Genomic DNA, 15,046 nt, shown 5'->3' on the forward strand with positions numbered 1-15,046 from the left:
TAAAAGGAAAACCCAAACATTTCACCCAACCTACCAGGCGTTATCGGTGTGACAAGGTTCGCTTTCAGGTTCAGAACCGCTTCCAGTGCCGACGCCACATTGCCACGCCACCAGCACGAAAAGCGCGATCGATAACGAAAGACTGCAAGCAAGCGACGAACCCCACCTTCAGCCTGCGCCGCACCGGGATCCGGGTGTTCCGATTGTGCAGATCTGCCCGCCCGGGAGCTGTGCACCCGTCGGGGTGGTAACCTTCTTATATCACCACGGGCAACCTCATTTCTTCGCCCCTTCACCTCTCTAGTCCCTCCTCTCCCGTGACTCTTTAGCAACAAGCCGCAGTGCATCGTGTAGCGTAAGCGAGCAAAGAGAAAGAATCAAATGGTTCGGAATCGGAACGGAAAGTGCCAGTTTCCTCAAGACTTACCTTACCTGCCCTTCTTCCTTCGCCACCTGTCTTCCTTCAGTGAACTGTGTGCAGCATAAAACGTGCGTGCGTGTATGTGTGTGTGTGCAAAAGAGAAAGGGAGAGGCCAGTTTTTCTTTTATCTCTTCGAGTCGCCTCTTTTCGGGTTCGCGTGCGACACGGGACAAAAGACATCCGAATGGACAGGTTTGTGTGTGCGTGTGAGAGAGTTTATGTACAGTTTGGGGCTCCTTTTGAGCCATGGTTATATCCCCAAGCCGCCCTAAAAAAGTCCCCCTCCCCCCCCCCCCACTCGGCAGCTACAATTTGCGCACCATCGTGCCCCTTCCAGCCAGCGCGTGCGACGCAAGCCACGATCGCGGAGCCACGACCGACGACCGCGGAGCCTTACGTGCCGTGTCGAATTCATGCGGTGCGCTCAGTTCTAGTTGAACCGTTCGCGGCAACGGGTGTGCCTTTTTCGCAGTGCAGACCTTGCCCAGTTTGTGGTGTCAGTTAGTCAGTTAGTGTTGCACGAAGTGGAGCTCGTACAGCGAGATTTCTCCTCGCCTTAGGTTAGTTTGTTCTGTTCCGTTTGAAACAATTTGTACATTATTTTTCCTCTCCTCCGGGTTCATCTCCGGGTTGTTCCTCTTTTACCGTCACGTTATTTCGCAGTGTGTCTGATATCCTCTTTTTTTTTGTTTCTTCATTTATATCATTAAAAAAAAACACAAACTCCAGGCGAAATCAAAAACAAGTTAAAAACAGTTCAGAGCGCGGTCGTGTGGTGCACGTGTGGTGAATTTACCTTCCCAGAAGTGTCCCGCCCGAAGTGTGGTGCGTTTAGACAGTAACCAAGCGGTGCGTTTAGAGCGGGAGTGGAGCCTTCCCCGCGAGGGCCCGAAACGTTGCTCACCCATACCCACTCAACCCAGTCACGTCCGTGCGCAATCAACTCCTGCTGCAGTCCGCAGTTCGCCAGCCAGCATGATCAGGTAAGTCACCGGGCGGGCCAGCCAGCCCCGAGATCCCTTTCACCTTCGCTGGGGTAACCTTCGCGGTAGGAAGGAAGGCCAAGGGGGGGGGGGAGGAGACGGCATGGGGAACGGTAAATATGATGGCAGCGAAATCCAGAACGATTGCCCCCGATTGCTGGATTAGCAGCGGAGGATTTCGCGAGAAGATTGCGAGTTTTTCGATCACGACTGCCGTTACGACGGGGAGGAGGGCGGGTGTTGGAGTGGGCCAGTGCAAAACCGGAGCGCTGCAACAAAGACCAGGCTTCCCTTCTCCAGCTCTTGGCTGCGATAAAGCAGCAGCAGCAGCAACAACAACCAAACGAGTCGGGAAACGCTCGAAAGAACCGCCGTGCTGCGGTGCACAGTCAAGCGACGAACGCCGCACCGTAACGCCGTAAGTCGGCGTGCTGGCGCTGGAGGAGCGGCTTTGGGAAGGATGCGGTGAAGGTTTTTCGAAAGTGACAGTGAAGCTACCGACTGCTACATTGGTACACACACACACACACACACGCAGCCAGTGCCAGTGGTTTGAGCACGCCGAAAGAAGAACTTATTCCCCGCACGAGGTCACCGTCAACCTTCCGCCAGCTGGAGCGGTGGATGCCTCTTGCGCGGGGCCATACAAGTAGGCCATGCTCTCGCGCCCGGGTAATCCACACACACACAGCCACACACGATCAGTTTGCGCCATTTTCGCGCAATGTTCACGATCTAGAAAAACAACAGTCGCGGCACACAAGAAAGGAGTGAAGGGAACCCGACACAGCACACCGTGCTGTCGGCGCCTCTGTCTGTTCCTGCTGTAGCCCCGCTCCGCGCCGGAGCTGTTGATGAGTTGTTGATGCGCTGGTAGAAATGGAACGTGTCATCGCATCGCGATCTTTATAGCGCTTTGCGTGCTCGTGAACGTTGCCCATCGGTGCCCTCGCGTGAAGACGCTCGCTCCAAGTGGGTGCTTTAGATGCAGAGCACTGCGATCAGCGGTCGGGTGAAGTGGGATCTGCTTCTTCTTCTTCTTCTTCGTTTTCCCATCGTCTTGTTTTTTTTTGCCACGATCTGTCACAGGTGATGGCCTTCCATTCAGCACTACAAATCACCATCTCATCTCAGCTCGCTAGGAATTGTTTCGACGCGGCCTGGCGGGTTGCCAACTAACAGCGAACAGGGTTGCGCAATCGTGTCGGGTCTGCGAGACGACCCTATTGGTGAGGATGATGACGCTGGAAAGGAGACTGGGCTCGATTGTAGGCAAATCGGGTTGCGTTTCTGTTTTTAATTGGGTGAAATGTGGGCCCAATAGTTCGATAGTTGCAGCACACCGAGTGAATGGCACGGACAGGTGTTCCTGATGCGGCACAGTGCACTCCTGGGTGATCTAAAATTCTGAAGGAGGAGATGGTGCGAAGAGACGCTCATGATTGCTTTGCAGGCATATAGTTCAATCGAATGGGACGTGAGAAAAAGGTGTCGTGAACGCTTTGGAATCTGGAACATAATATTCAACGAATCTTGAGCGTAATATTTGACATCTGATGTCTTCGGCGCAGCGGTTGTTCCCGATGCGTCACGCTGTACTCCCGCGGGCCATTCTGAAGGAGGAGATGGTACATATATACACTCACGAATACTTTCTTTTCGACATAGCCCAATCTAAATACGTCTAAAGGCGATGTCTTGAACTGTATTGGAGCCTAAACTACATCTTCATCTAGATTTTCCCGGTAGATTTGAACCATCATTCATTTATTTGGAATAGCTCCAAAGATGTGACTCTTTGAATGTTTGAATACTTTAACGAATTTTGAATGTATTCTTTGTCATCCACTCTCTATAATTTTGAGATATTCTTTACTTTGAACTATTCACCAAGACATTGGTGTTGTTTGAATACTTTAACGAATTTTGAATGTAATCTTTGTCATCCAATGTCTATAATTTTGAGATTGTTGTTGTTTCTCCGAGCTATTACTCTTAGGCCCTAGGCCCTAGCCTAAAATACCTAGGATATCGCAGCAACTCCGATTATTGGTATTTGATCTTATCATCATCCCACAATACATGAAACAGTTTAGTCAAAGATGTTCATAAAAATGTACATAATGGAATATGTCTCTTGCAATCGCAGCTTTAATTACATTCTTCCTGAGTACTTCATTCAAAACGGTAATCTCGAAGTCATACCGTTCCCCAGCAAGTGCTAACCAATTTCCAATATGTCTCATATGTCATTCAGAAGCTGTGCCGTGCTGTGTTAAAAGCAAACACATACTCACACACTCGAGATGGCTTAACCACTTTCGTAGGACTAGAAACTTATCAAACCGTGTCGTGCCGTTGATTCTAAAAGCACCCCGCTATTGATGAATGCTAATCTTCCGGCTGGTGGAAAGAAGGTCATAGCTCTCTGTCCCTAGCGGCGGCTGCTGCTGCTGTGTTGCGTTGCGGTAGATATTCCGAGCCGCTATCGACAAAAAGCTTGCTGCCGCATCTCCTATTTCATCGTCGCAGCAGCAGGGAAAGTCAGAAGGCGCGCTAACGGTTGTTAGAGATGGTGATAGCGAACAAACTGAGGGGGTCTGCGAGGCAGACTACCATTCTTTGACAGGTGGCGGTATATCATCGCGCCCTCTCGCTCGCACGCATTCCCAACCACCTCACCGGCAAACCGCGTTTTTCTTCTGCTTCGCTTTATTTATTTACGTATCTTCTCCCAGGCTTTCACCCTTTCGCTTCTTCATCCCTCCAGCCGCCTGTACTTCTGCTTCATGCTGTAAAAGCTTGCCTACCCACTTCACGCATGTGTCACCTGAAGCGCGCCGTGTGTGTGTGTGTGTGTGTGTCGTACGTGTTCGTCGGTATTCACCTCACTTGACACTGGCAACGAGGAAGTGGAAGCAGAAAAGAACAGCCACCCCACGATCGGCATACATAAACACACAGGTGCTTGACACCGGGCGTCACCATCTTCGTGCGCTAGCATTCCACGCCGAAGACGACTTCGGGCTGGAGCGCAACCATTTTCGCCCATTTTCATGTCATTAACCCCGATTTGTGGGTAGGAGGGGGGGGGGGGGGAGGGATTAGTTCTTGTCGTCTGCCTCGGTCTGCGGTCTGTTATCGGGGCCCCAGGAGGTTCTCTCGGTGTGGTTCGATACCGTTCCGCCGTCTTGTGACGATCTTTTGGAGCTCAGATGGGGATTTTGTTTTTTTTTTTCTCAAAGCCAGGAGAACACGAATGTTGCTGGAGGAGCTGTTAGGCAAAAAAGTAGGTCTTCCAAGCGTGATGGAGAAAACGACACGGGAGAGGCTAATGGTGCCCTACGTTGCTCATGATAGCTCCAGAGGGTCGTCAGGCTTTTCGGATTCATAAATAGATACAGCTTGTTATCGTTTACAGGGCGGTAGAATGTTGTTTTGCTATCATCAGCGATTCCCAATTGTCTGGAATGTGTAGCGAACAACATTTACAAACGAGCGCCAACATATTCTGCCACCCCGAAGGTCTGGTCCATCAAAACCTCATGGAGACACTGGTGGCGAAACTGTTTGCAAAACTGAGTGAAGATGTGCCGTCTCTGCCGTTCAAAAACACACAAAAGAATTGATGGGGCTAGAGCTTTTTCGGAAGATTTCTAGAGCAAGGCCACAACCGCACATCAGAAGTAGCAGCGAAAGAAACCGCTGCGGAATGTTGTACGAACAATCGCAGCAGCAACAAAAAAAAATGTAACTACCCACCCGCAACCACAGAAATTCAAAAACTGATGTACCGAAACGACAAGATACACTTGTGCGCACCTCTCCACAATGTACATCTACCCCCTTCAGGTCAGACTGCGCGGCAATTAAGAAGCGGCGGCACGTCTTTCTTTGGCCCGGCGGCAGCGCCAAGGTTGACATGCCGCACGTTTGCCGTTTGCTCCACAAAATTAGCATTTAATGCTGCCCAAGCGCGCGAAAGCATGTCGTAAAACACAACCTGCCCGCCCGCCCACCCGAAATCGGCAAATTTGCCACATTAGTCTGCACAGTCGCTTCCCAGAAGATGGGTAGGCCGCCCGCTTTCGGAAGATGGCCGGGAGGCTTTTGTATGCTGGCAGGCGGTGTGCCTTCCTCCCCGCGGGGGTTTCTTCGCCCTGGGAATGTTACTTTATTTATTGCACCCGGTGTGGATGGGCAGGGAATGAAAATGGGGGGGGGAGGGTAGCATTAACATTTAGTGCGAGGAGTGAACGGCACCCCGAAATTGAAGAGGCGCAAAGAGATCCACACTTGGATCGTGGTGGAGGGTTGTTGTTGTTTTTTTATTCAATTTACAGCACGATCAACATTGTAGCGCACAAAACAACTACAACAACAACACCCCGACCAACCACAATTAGGCTGGACAGCGGTACCACTTCGTCAGATAGCGCACCGAACTATCTTGCGATTGAGTCCGAAGCCTCCGCTACCCTTTATTGGCCTCGCTCGGACACCAATAAAAAATAAAAAATACAAATGCCAAATGGTGTGCCAAAATGTGCAGTTCACAAGCACATCCATCGGATCCAACCCGTGGCTCGAGAGCGCACTTGAAAGTTTGCGCACTTTGAAGTGAAACGAATCACGTCTTCCACAGCACGGCTTGTCGTTAGGCTCGGTATCGCAGTGGAGGGCAGATGATGATGCAACCCTGCCGTCTAATACACACGAGACTCACATTAGGGACGGGCGGACGTGTGGCTACGAAAATTACGAATCGAATCAACAATGTGATCAAACCCCCCTTCTCCCCCTTAGTGCCATGCTGCAGTACCTTTTGTATTGCTTGATTATTCATTTTATTGCTGCCCCCCGAAGTGATTGGCTCTCCGATGCTTTGGAGTGTTAATGGGGGCGGGTGGTACATTAAAACAAAAACAAGCATCTAGTGAAGTTTGTGTGTGTTCCGCATAAAATGTACACTGGAAACTTTTCGCCATTTTTGGAAGTGAAGCTTCGTAGCAGAATTGTATCATAATGTAGGTCTGTAACAGTACGGATGAAACCTTCGATCGAGCACGAAAGCAGCTATTACGGGCATTTCGCAAGATTTCCAGAAGATATTATGGATCTATTTTAATAGCTAGGAGCTCTGAAGTGTTCAATATCTCAGACATCCGTAAACATTCAATTTCCTGAGCCTATTCAAGTCGTTTTTTGTAGCAAAATCTTAAGTATCATACTTCATATACTTTGAGTTAATGTCTAATGATGATCTTTTAGTGTGATGATGAATATATACTTCTGACAATTCCCAATTTCATATCATAGCATATTATACATGCATGTAGAAGTATCAATTTTTACAAACTATCTTTCTCAAATCAATCTTTACACAAGGATCCAATCTTGAAGATGTCAACTTAATGTAATGATTTCTTTATTGACATTTCAGCACATCTTACATTTCAGAATTACGGTCTAAATGTTCATTAAGCTCATTCCAGTCTATTTTAATGTATATCTTCTGAGTTCTGAAAAAATCTTTATCTCTGGATCCAACTCCAAAGTGCTCAGCTTAATGCAATGAGTTCATTTTTGAAATCTTAGGACATCTAACACTTCAGAACTACGATCTAAACGTTGTAAGCTCCATTGAGACCCCATGCATCGTAGAATACTTCAAATTCTCAATTTTCTGAAATAAATTTTCACATTTCGGTTAAACTACAAAGTTATGAAACTAATGTTATGACTTCATTTATGACATTCCAGGATGTCTGTGATTACAGAACTACAATTTAAACTACATAAACTCACTTCAGTCCCTTGAGTCCCTTCAGTTCTGAAGCAAATCTTCACATCTCGGTCCAACTCCAAAAATTGTTAACTGACTCCATTTTGGCATTCCAGGACGTCTGACGTACTAGAATTTCCATCTAAACACTGGAAGCTCAGCTAAGACCCCCTCTCTTTTGGGCGACCCCACCCCGTAAGCAACGGACAAGATCAATAGCAATGAGCAAAATATGTCACGGACGCCACACGGTTGGCGTTGCCTGCCCGGTAGACCAATTCTGGCAAGCCGAGGCGTCCCGGCGAACTGGTTTCGAGAGATCAGGGGCCCTAGCACCGAACCGGCCCGGGGCTCAACCTGATCGGCCACGGCTGTCCCCAATTTCACGGTCGATGTCGTTGCCCTTTTGCGGATCCGAACGATTCCCCCCGCGCGCGTCTTGCTTGCGGTCCATGTTTTACCCAGGGCAGGGCGCGGAAGAGGTTAGCAGAACCGCCGTCGGTTCGGCTTTCAAACTGCTCCTCTCCCTCATTTCCACGCACCTGCGACCCACTCGCCCGTCCCAGACCGGATTCCCCTTTTTCGGATTTCGACCGGATTTCGTGCGGATCGGGTCGCGCTTTTTCCCTTTCACCCGAAGCGCGCGCTGCTTGGGGCGATTCTTGGGCGGCCGACCTGACAAGGCGCAGCCAAAACGGTTCACCGAAGACACACACACACACACACACACCGGTAAAGGGAGGCGAGAGATGCAATGCTTTTACTTTCCTTCCCCGGGCTATCAGGTTTTCGGATCGAGTTTCCCTTAAGCGGGGACGCTCCAAACGCTTCTTCCTTCCCCCAGCGCACTCCCGGTACCCGTTTCCTCCTCTGCCTGGTGAAATGGAAAACTAAACGCTTTGCTTTGAAAAGCGATCTGCCACAGCAAAAACAGCTCTCTTCTGCTCCCCGCACGTGTTTCCCTGTTTTGTGGAGTATGCGAAAGCATTTGGTTGGAAAAAAAGCATTTAAAAACAAATAGGATAAGTATCGAGCTCTTTAAGAGGGGGGGAGGGGGGACGAAAAAACATTTAATTGTTGGGAGTGGGAAGCACACACACACACACATACACACACACATACACTCCCCACCAGCTCATCCTCCCGGAGCGTTAGTCGCGTGTCACATGCACGAAACCCGCCTCGCTATCTTTCCCAACTTTCCGTTTTGTTCGCGCATTTCCGGACCGCGCGCGCACCAAGATGCATGCCTCGATGCCGCCCGAATGCAGTGAACCACCGTTTCGGAGGCCCCCTACTTCCCACGTGCTTTTCCCCATTGCGGTAGAAAGCGGTAGCCGGCCGAAGATAGGGTGAGCTGCCGTACCGCCGCCGAGGGTGAATGCACCGTCGCCGCGACAAGAACGTCCCGCTAGGCGTGCAGCAGCAAGGGCGTGGGTCACAAACCCCCCTCCCCCCTCTCCTCCTCCTCCTCCTCCTCCTCTCCAGCTGGTGAAAGGGTTCAGGGATCACGCTGGGTGTTCGATTTCGGTGGGAGGCGGTTTTTTTTTTTGGTATTAGTTTGCAAAATGCAAATGATTGGCATCGAGCGCAACCCGACACGCTTGCGTAATGCGTTTCGGGTTTTTGACGCCAGCCAACCCGCCAACCCACCTACGGATCACATTTCACGCCGCAGATGGTGTTCTCTCGGGCTGATGGCGGCTTTATGGCTTATGCTAAACGGGGGAAAAGAGAGACTGGCAGTTTGTGAAGCATATCTTTCAAAAGCGTTGGATTTGCACTTTTGCTGGTAAGCTCTTTAAAAAAAAAACACCTCATACACTACATGTACATGTAGGTGGTCCACCCCTCATGCAGTGATCGAGGGATCTAGCACGGGCACTGACGCAATCCGCCAGCCCAGTCCGAACGATCTGGGTTAACGCGATGCGAATCGAATCCCTTTCGGATTGCCAATGGGCCCGCTGCAGCCGGAATGCTTTCGTGGCCTAACAATCATGGGCCGCCGGATCAGTTGTGGTGGTGACACATCGTGGTGGTGGTGGTGGGCTTTTGTTACGAGAGCAACCCATCCATCCATCAATGCGCGCACTCGATCGATCCGGGCCGTTGTCACCGCGAACCGCCGTCACCGCCAAGACGTTGCATAGAAAAGAGCACATTGCGACACACACACACACACACACACACACCGTTCATTATGTGTGCATGTTCTGTATGTTTCAACCCTCCCCCCTCGTTTCACTACACAGCCTCTGATCGCTTGCACAATCGAAAAAAAAAACAACACGCCAGGGGTTATAATGTATTGATACAGCAACGGCTCACCTTTCACAGCATCACGCGTCCTGGTGCGCAAAGAATGCGCCGCGGCAGATACGTACGCATTTGTTGTACGCAGAAATCTGCCGCAAGAGGCGGCGCAGCACCGGTGTCATGCTGTGGAATGGAAAAAAAAGAAGAAAAAAATTTAACAAGCACCAGCAGCAGCAAACACCTCTGCGGCAGGACCAAGGCAAGGCTTTAGCGATCCCTTTATGAGTTGCTTTTATGACTTCCCCCTTCTCTCACACACTCCTCAGCAGCCCCCCCCCTCCCCCTCTTGTTGGCCGGAAGGTGCCCTACGGTCAGCATCAGATGGTGGTAGGGGGGGGTGCTCCAGATACGCAATGCGTCGGCCAGCTCGCGCAACCGCATTTAAACGTGCGTCGAGTCCGAGCATTAACGAAAGTGAAAGTACACTTTACTACATGTGGCTCCACTGTGGGGTCGCGTGTGTGTGTGTGTGTTCCTTCCCTGTCCAATGCTGCAGATCACTCCGAGAGCCAGCCTTGATTGGGAGGGGGGGGGGGGGGGAAGGGGGAGCTAGTTGCTTCGCCACCTTTTTGCATGCCCGGCTTCCCTTGACACGTGCGTCTTTCCCGGGCACTGTTGCGCGAACGCAAATACTGGTTCGCGTATTGCGTGTTCGATTCTACAATGATACACACACACACATATACGCCCTTCGAGCTTGATTGTCCTGCAAATGGAAGGGTTTGCCCCAACCGCTCCCGGCCATCGTTGAAATGGAAAAAAAAGGTTCGAAACAAAACTAAAATCCGACCTATCCAACTGGGCTGGGCTGGAAAAGTAGGGCAAATGCAAACTGCTGCTGCATTGGGAACAATGTCTCACACGTCCTTGGGGAGGTGGAGGCCGCAGCGGGTGGGATTAGCGTCTTTATGGAGCTCGATTAGGTTTAATGAAGTTGAACACACAGCAGCGAAGCGAGAAGAAAAGGGCTCAAAACTCCACCCCGTTTTCGATTGTCAAAAATTATGAGGCGTATGAAAAAAAGCCAGTCTTTTCTTCCTCTTCTTGATTTGAACAAAAAGTCCCACAAATGTGCGGAGTCATTATTGCTGGACTACAACACCCTCTCATAATTAAGTAGTCCCAACACAATCGGGTGTGTAGGTTTGTTGTCAAAGTCAATCAATAATACAAAGCCCGAGTCAAGTCAAACAGTCCAGGAATGGGAAGATCGTACCTATCCGACCTTGTAGGAGCGAGCGCACCTGTCGAACGCACCACCGAGCCACTGCCAATAACAGTAGCTTAATTTCGATACCGTTTACAATGGTATATCGAAATTGGGTGCAGCCAGCTATCGCGTTGATAAGACACTACCATGCTAAACCGGTTTTTGCTCTGTTTCCCTCTCGTCTGCCAACAGGTTACTGGCAATAGCTGCGGCTATTGCGATCGGCGGTATCGATGGTCAGTTTCTGGCCTTCGATCAGCACGCAACCGAGTGCGCGCTGTACGTGAACGGTCCCGGCAAGTCGTCCGCCTTCGACTACAACCTCAACCTGTTCCGCGGAACGATGTAAGTATGGATGCGGCGCGGGTGAATGTACAGAGCAACGATTGAGTGAGGGTGTTCGTTACATTATTTGGCTACATTCCAGTGCACCGCTGCACGCTGAAGCGACCACCTGTATCACGTACGATGCCATCAACCAGGCGTACCTGGATGCCCGGAAGCGGATCCGCGTATCGCAGCCGAAGGGTGACTGGAAGACGGAGGACATCGCAACGGTCGGCGAGCTGCTGCTGGACATCTCGATCCAGCTAGCAAGAACGTAAGTGTAGCCCCTAGCCAGTTGCTTAGGTACATCAGTTCCTGCCAGCCTTAACCTGTTCTCTCGTTGCTCCCTCAGTTACGGCCTGTCGTACGAGGAGATCGAAAAGGGTCTTCCCTCGATCGACACCTCGAAGACGCTGATCCGTGAGGTGTGTCCCGCGTTCCTGTCCGGCGTCGAGTGCCGCCCGGGCAAGTACCGCCGGGTGGACGGGCTGTGCAACAACCTGAAGCATCCGACCTGGGGCGCAGCGATGACACCGTTCCAGCGCCTGATCGGACCACTGTACGCGGACGGCATCAATGCGCCGCGGATCTCGATCACCGGGCACGATCTGCCGCTGTCGCGCGTCGTCTCGCGCACGATCCATCCGGACGAGGGCTACCATGACCATGCCGGCACGGTGTTTGTGATCGCGTGGGGCCAGTTCATGGATCACGACTTTACGCTGACCGCGACCCCGCTCGACCCGATCAACCGCAACGATCCGGAGGAGTGCTGCAAGCGCCCACCCCACCTGAAGCACCCGTACTGCAATGAGATCCGCGTGCCGGACGACGACTACTTCTATCGGCTGTTTAACGTCAAGTGTATCGACTTTGTGCGTGGCTTCCCGTCGCCACGTGCCGGCTGTCGGCTCGGTTCCCGCCAACAGTTCAACACGCTCACGTCCGTCATTGACGGCAACACGATCTACGGTGTGAATGAGAAGTTTACGCGCAAGCTACGAACCGGCTACAACGGACTGTTGCGCATGAACCCGGTGTTTGCGGAGTACGGGCTGAAGGATCTGCTGCCACTGAAGCTGGACATTCCGGATGAGGGGTGCACGCGCCCGAACAAGAGCATGTTCTGCTTCGAGGCGGGCGAGATCCGCGTGAACGAGCAGCTCGTGCTGACCTGCATGCACACGCTGTTGGCCCGCGAGCACAACCGCATCGCGACCGAGCTCGGCAAGATCAACCCGCACTGGGACGACGAGACGCTGTTCCAGGAGTCGCGGCGCATCAACATCGCCATCATCCAGCACATCACGTACAACGAGTTCCTGCCGATCCTGCTCGGCAAGGAGGTGATGGAGAAGTTCGGACTGCTCACGCCGAAGGAGGGCTACTGGGATGGGTACGATGAGAACATCAACCCGGCCATTATTGATTCGTTCGCGTCCGCTGCGTTCCGGTTCGGCCATTCGCTGCTGCCGACGGCTGTCGAGCGCTGGTCCAAGGCTCACAAGTTTATCGCCTCCAAGCGTTTGTCGGATCTGATTCGCCGACCGTACGATCTGTACCGGGCGGGCGTGTACGACGAGTATCTGATGGGGCTGATGAACCAGGTGGCCCAGGCGATGGACGACTCGATCACGCAGGAGGTGACGAACCATCTGTTCAAGAAGGAGGGCGCCCGGTTTGGCATGGATCTGGTGTCGTTCAACATGCAGCGCGGCCGCGAGTTCGGCGTGCCCGGATACATGGAGTTCCGCAAGTTCTGCGGCCTGCCGACGTCCGACAGCTTCGAGGAGCTGTTCGGCTCGATGCCGAACGAGACTGTGCGTCGCTACGAGAGCATCTTCGAGTGAGTGGACTCTTTTGGTTCGGGATCCAGGTGTGCTCTGATTGTATTTCTTTAACACTGACCATCGGATTCTTTGCAGACACCCGGCTGATGTGGATCTGTGGTCGGGCGGTGTCTCCGAGCGCTCGCTGCCAGGATCGATGCTGGGGCCGACCTTCGCCTGCATCATCGCGACCCAGTTCAGCTACGTGCGCCGCGGCGACCGGTTCTGGTACGAGCTGCCCAACCAGCCGTCCTCCTTCACGCCGGAGCAGCTGCAGGAGATCCGGAAGGCGAAGCTGGCCCGACTGATCTGCGACAACACTGACCTGATCGATACCGTGCAAATCTACCCGATGGTGTTGCCGGATCACGAAATGTAAGTAATGATGGGATGATGAGGGGGGATGTACGTACGTTTCTTGCAACGCTTTTTTGTTCTTCTTACTCGACAGCAACCCCCGAGTGCCATGCAAGAGCGGTATCCTTCCATCAATCGATCTGACAAAGTGGGCCGACTACGGTCACGAAACTCACTCGCCGCATCAGTATGTAAGTAGAGACGATGACTTCAACACCTTGAGCTCATGTCAGGTTGATGTCCTTTACTAATCGGTTTGGTTTTTTTTGCAGCAATTCCTGAACGAGCTGCCGGAGACGATCGGATTCAAGTAGAGTGTGGCACCCATCACCCAACTGCCACCCGCAAGAAACCGTTGTACGCTGAGATTCTAGATGTATTGTTAATCCTCCCGTCTTCCGGAACTGTTCCTTCCCTTCGAGCCTGGGAGCGTTGATGGCGTAGAAGTACGCGATGACCCGGAGATAACCGAAGTGTCACCCGTTCGTGCTGAGGACTCGTATCCCCTTTAAATGGTAGCCATCGTATCCCAGGCTCACCTCTCACCTTCAACCTTTCCATCTCTACTTCATCCCGCTGTCTCATTGTATTATACACATTTCAAGTTTGTTTCGAATCGCCCCCACCCTCCCTCTCACACACCTTCTTCTCCTCGTACATTGTTACACTTTTGCGAGCAGTCTTACGAATGCTCCAGGAACGCATTTAGCCGAGGCGCCGCCTCGACACAGCTAGACAATAGTGGCCATTAGCACAGTGGTTGCCGCTCCACACTCCCTGAGAGCTCCCGGAGCTCCTTACAGGTGCGCTGCGCGTCGAATATCCGGCGGACTAACCCTCTCCGGCGCTCGCTGTCTTTCACCCATTCCTACCGCTCATACTCACACCACAACGTAGTAGTAGTAGCAGTAGTCGTAGTAGCAATACCATATCTTCTTCGGAGCAGTCATCCACATCAAGATACAGTAGTAAGAGTAGTCCCACACACGGGAAGAGTGCACGTACAAAATACATCGCCACGGGATAGGGAGTGACGGAGTGATGTACCTCCCGGACATTAGAAGCGCAGCCTAATGCAACGCGAGAGTCCGATTCGGAGTTTTTTGGGGACGGGGAGGGAGCAAATGAAAAACAACCACGCAACCACAACAGCATCTACCGCTGCTCCCTCTCTGCTATGCCACGGACGTTCATTTCACCTTAAGAGAATTTATATATATATAAATACGTTTATTCAGTTTCCCCAATGTTTTTTTTTATTATTTTATTGTTTAGAACGGCCCTTGTTTTTGTGTAATATTTATGTAAATAATAAATTGTTCGATCAAATGCTGTGGAATGTGTTTTTGTTTTCCTTCTGTGTCGTGCGCTGGAGGTTGGACATGAGCTGGATAGAAATAAAAAAGATGGAGTTGAGGCGTGTCACACATTATGCAATATTGAGCCGAGATAATCCAGAGAGTCTTCCGGGATATAGAAGACCACCGAATGGGAGGGATATGACGGATACAGGAATACGAATAGAGTTATGAGTTGTAGACATGACATGAGAACGATCGGTAAGTTGAATATGGTGCCAACAATGCCATGATTTGATAAAGTGCCAGACACTGTATCTGATCGAGAAGATCTAAGAGCTAGAAGAACTTCAAAAGATTTTCAATGGCGCTTACAGGATCTGTTCTGGAAGCTTCATTCTGGTCTTCACCTCTGCGCTCCTAGCTACAAAGAATATCGTAGGTAGCTACACTAAGATGAGCTTTTGTAGCCAAATCATCCACCAACCATATATACACGGTGGGGCACGATTTTCTA

At 51.3% G+C, this 15,046-nt stretch overlaps 1 protein-coding gene across 1 annotated transcript; it reads left to right on the forward strand.

Annotated features, from left to right (window-relative positions):
* Nucleotides 1-905: 905 nt before the first annotated feature.
* Nucleotides 906-14,560, forward strand: LOC120952784 (peroxidase). The gene is made up of 8 exons (XM_040372282.2): nucleotides 906-981; nucleotides 1,151-1,404; nucleotides 10,911-11,063; nucleotides 11,146-11,319; nucleotides 11,398-12,891; nucleotides 12,971-13,249; nucleotides 13,326-13,422; nucleotides 13,504-14,560. The coding sequence occupies exons 2-8, from the start codon at nucleotides 1,397-1,399 to the stop codon at nucleotides 13,543-13,545; spliced, it is 2,247 nt and encodes a 748-aa protein (XP_040228216.1). The 5' UTR covers nucleotides 906-981; nucleotides 1,151-1,396; the 3' UTR covers nucleotides 13,546-14,560.
* Nucleotides 14,561-15,046: the final 486 nt, after the last annotated feature.

This window comes from Anopheles coluzzii, chromosome X, assembly GCF_943734685.1.
Source record: "Anopheles coluzzii chromosome X, AcolN3, whole genome shotgun sequence".
Lineage (NCBI taxonomy): Eukaryota > Metazoa > Arthropoda > Insecta > Diptera > Culicidae > Anopheles > Anopheles coluzzii.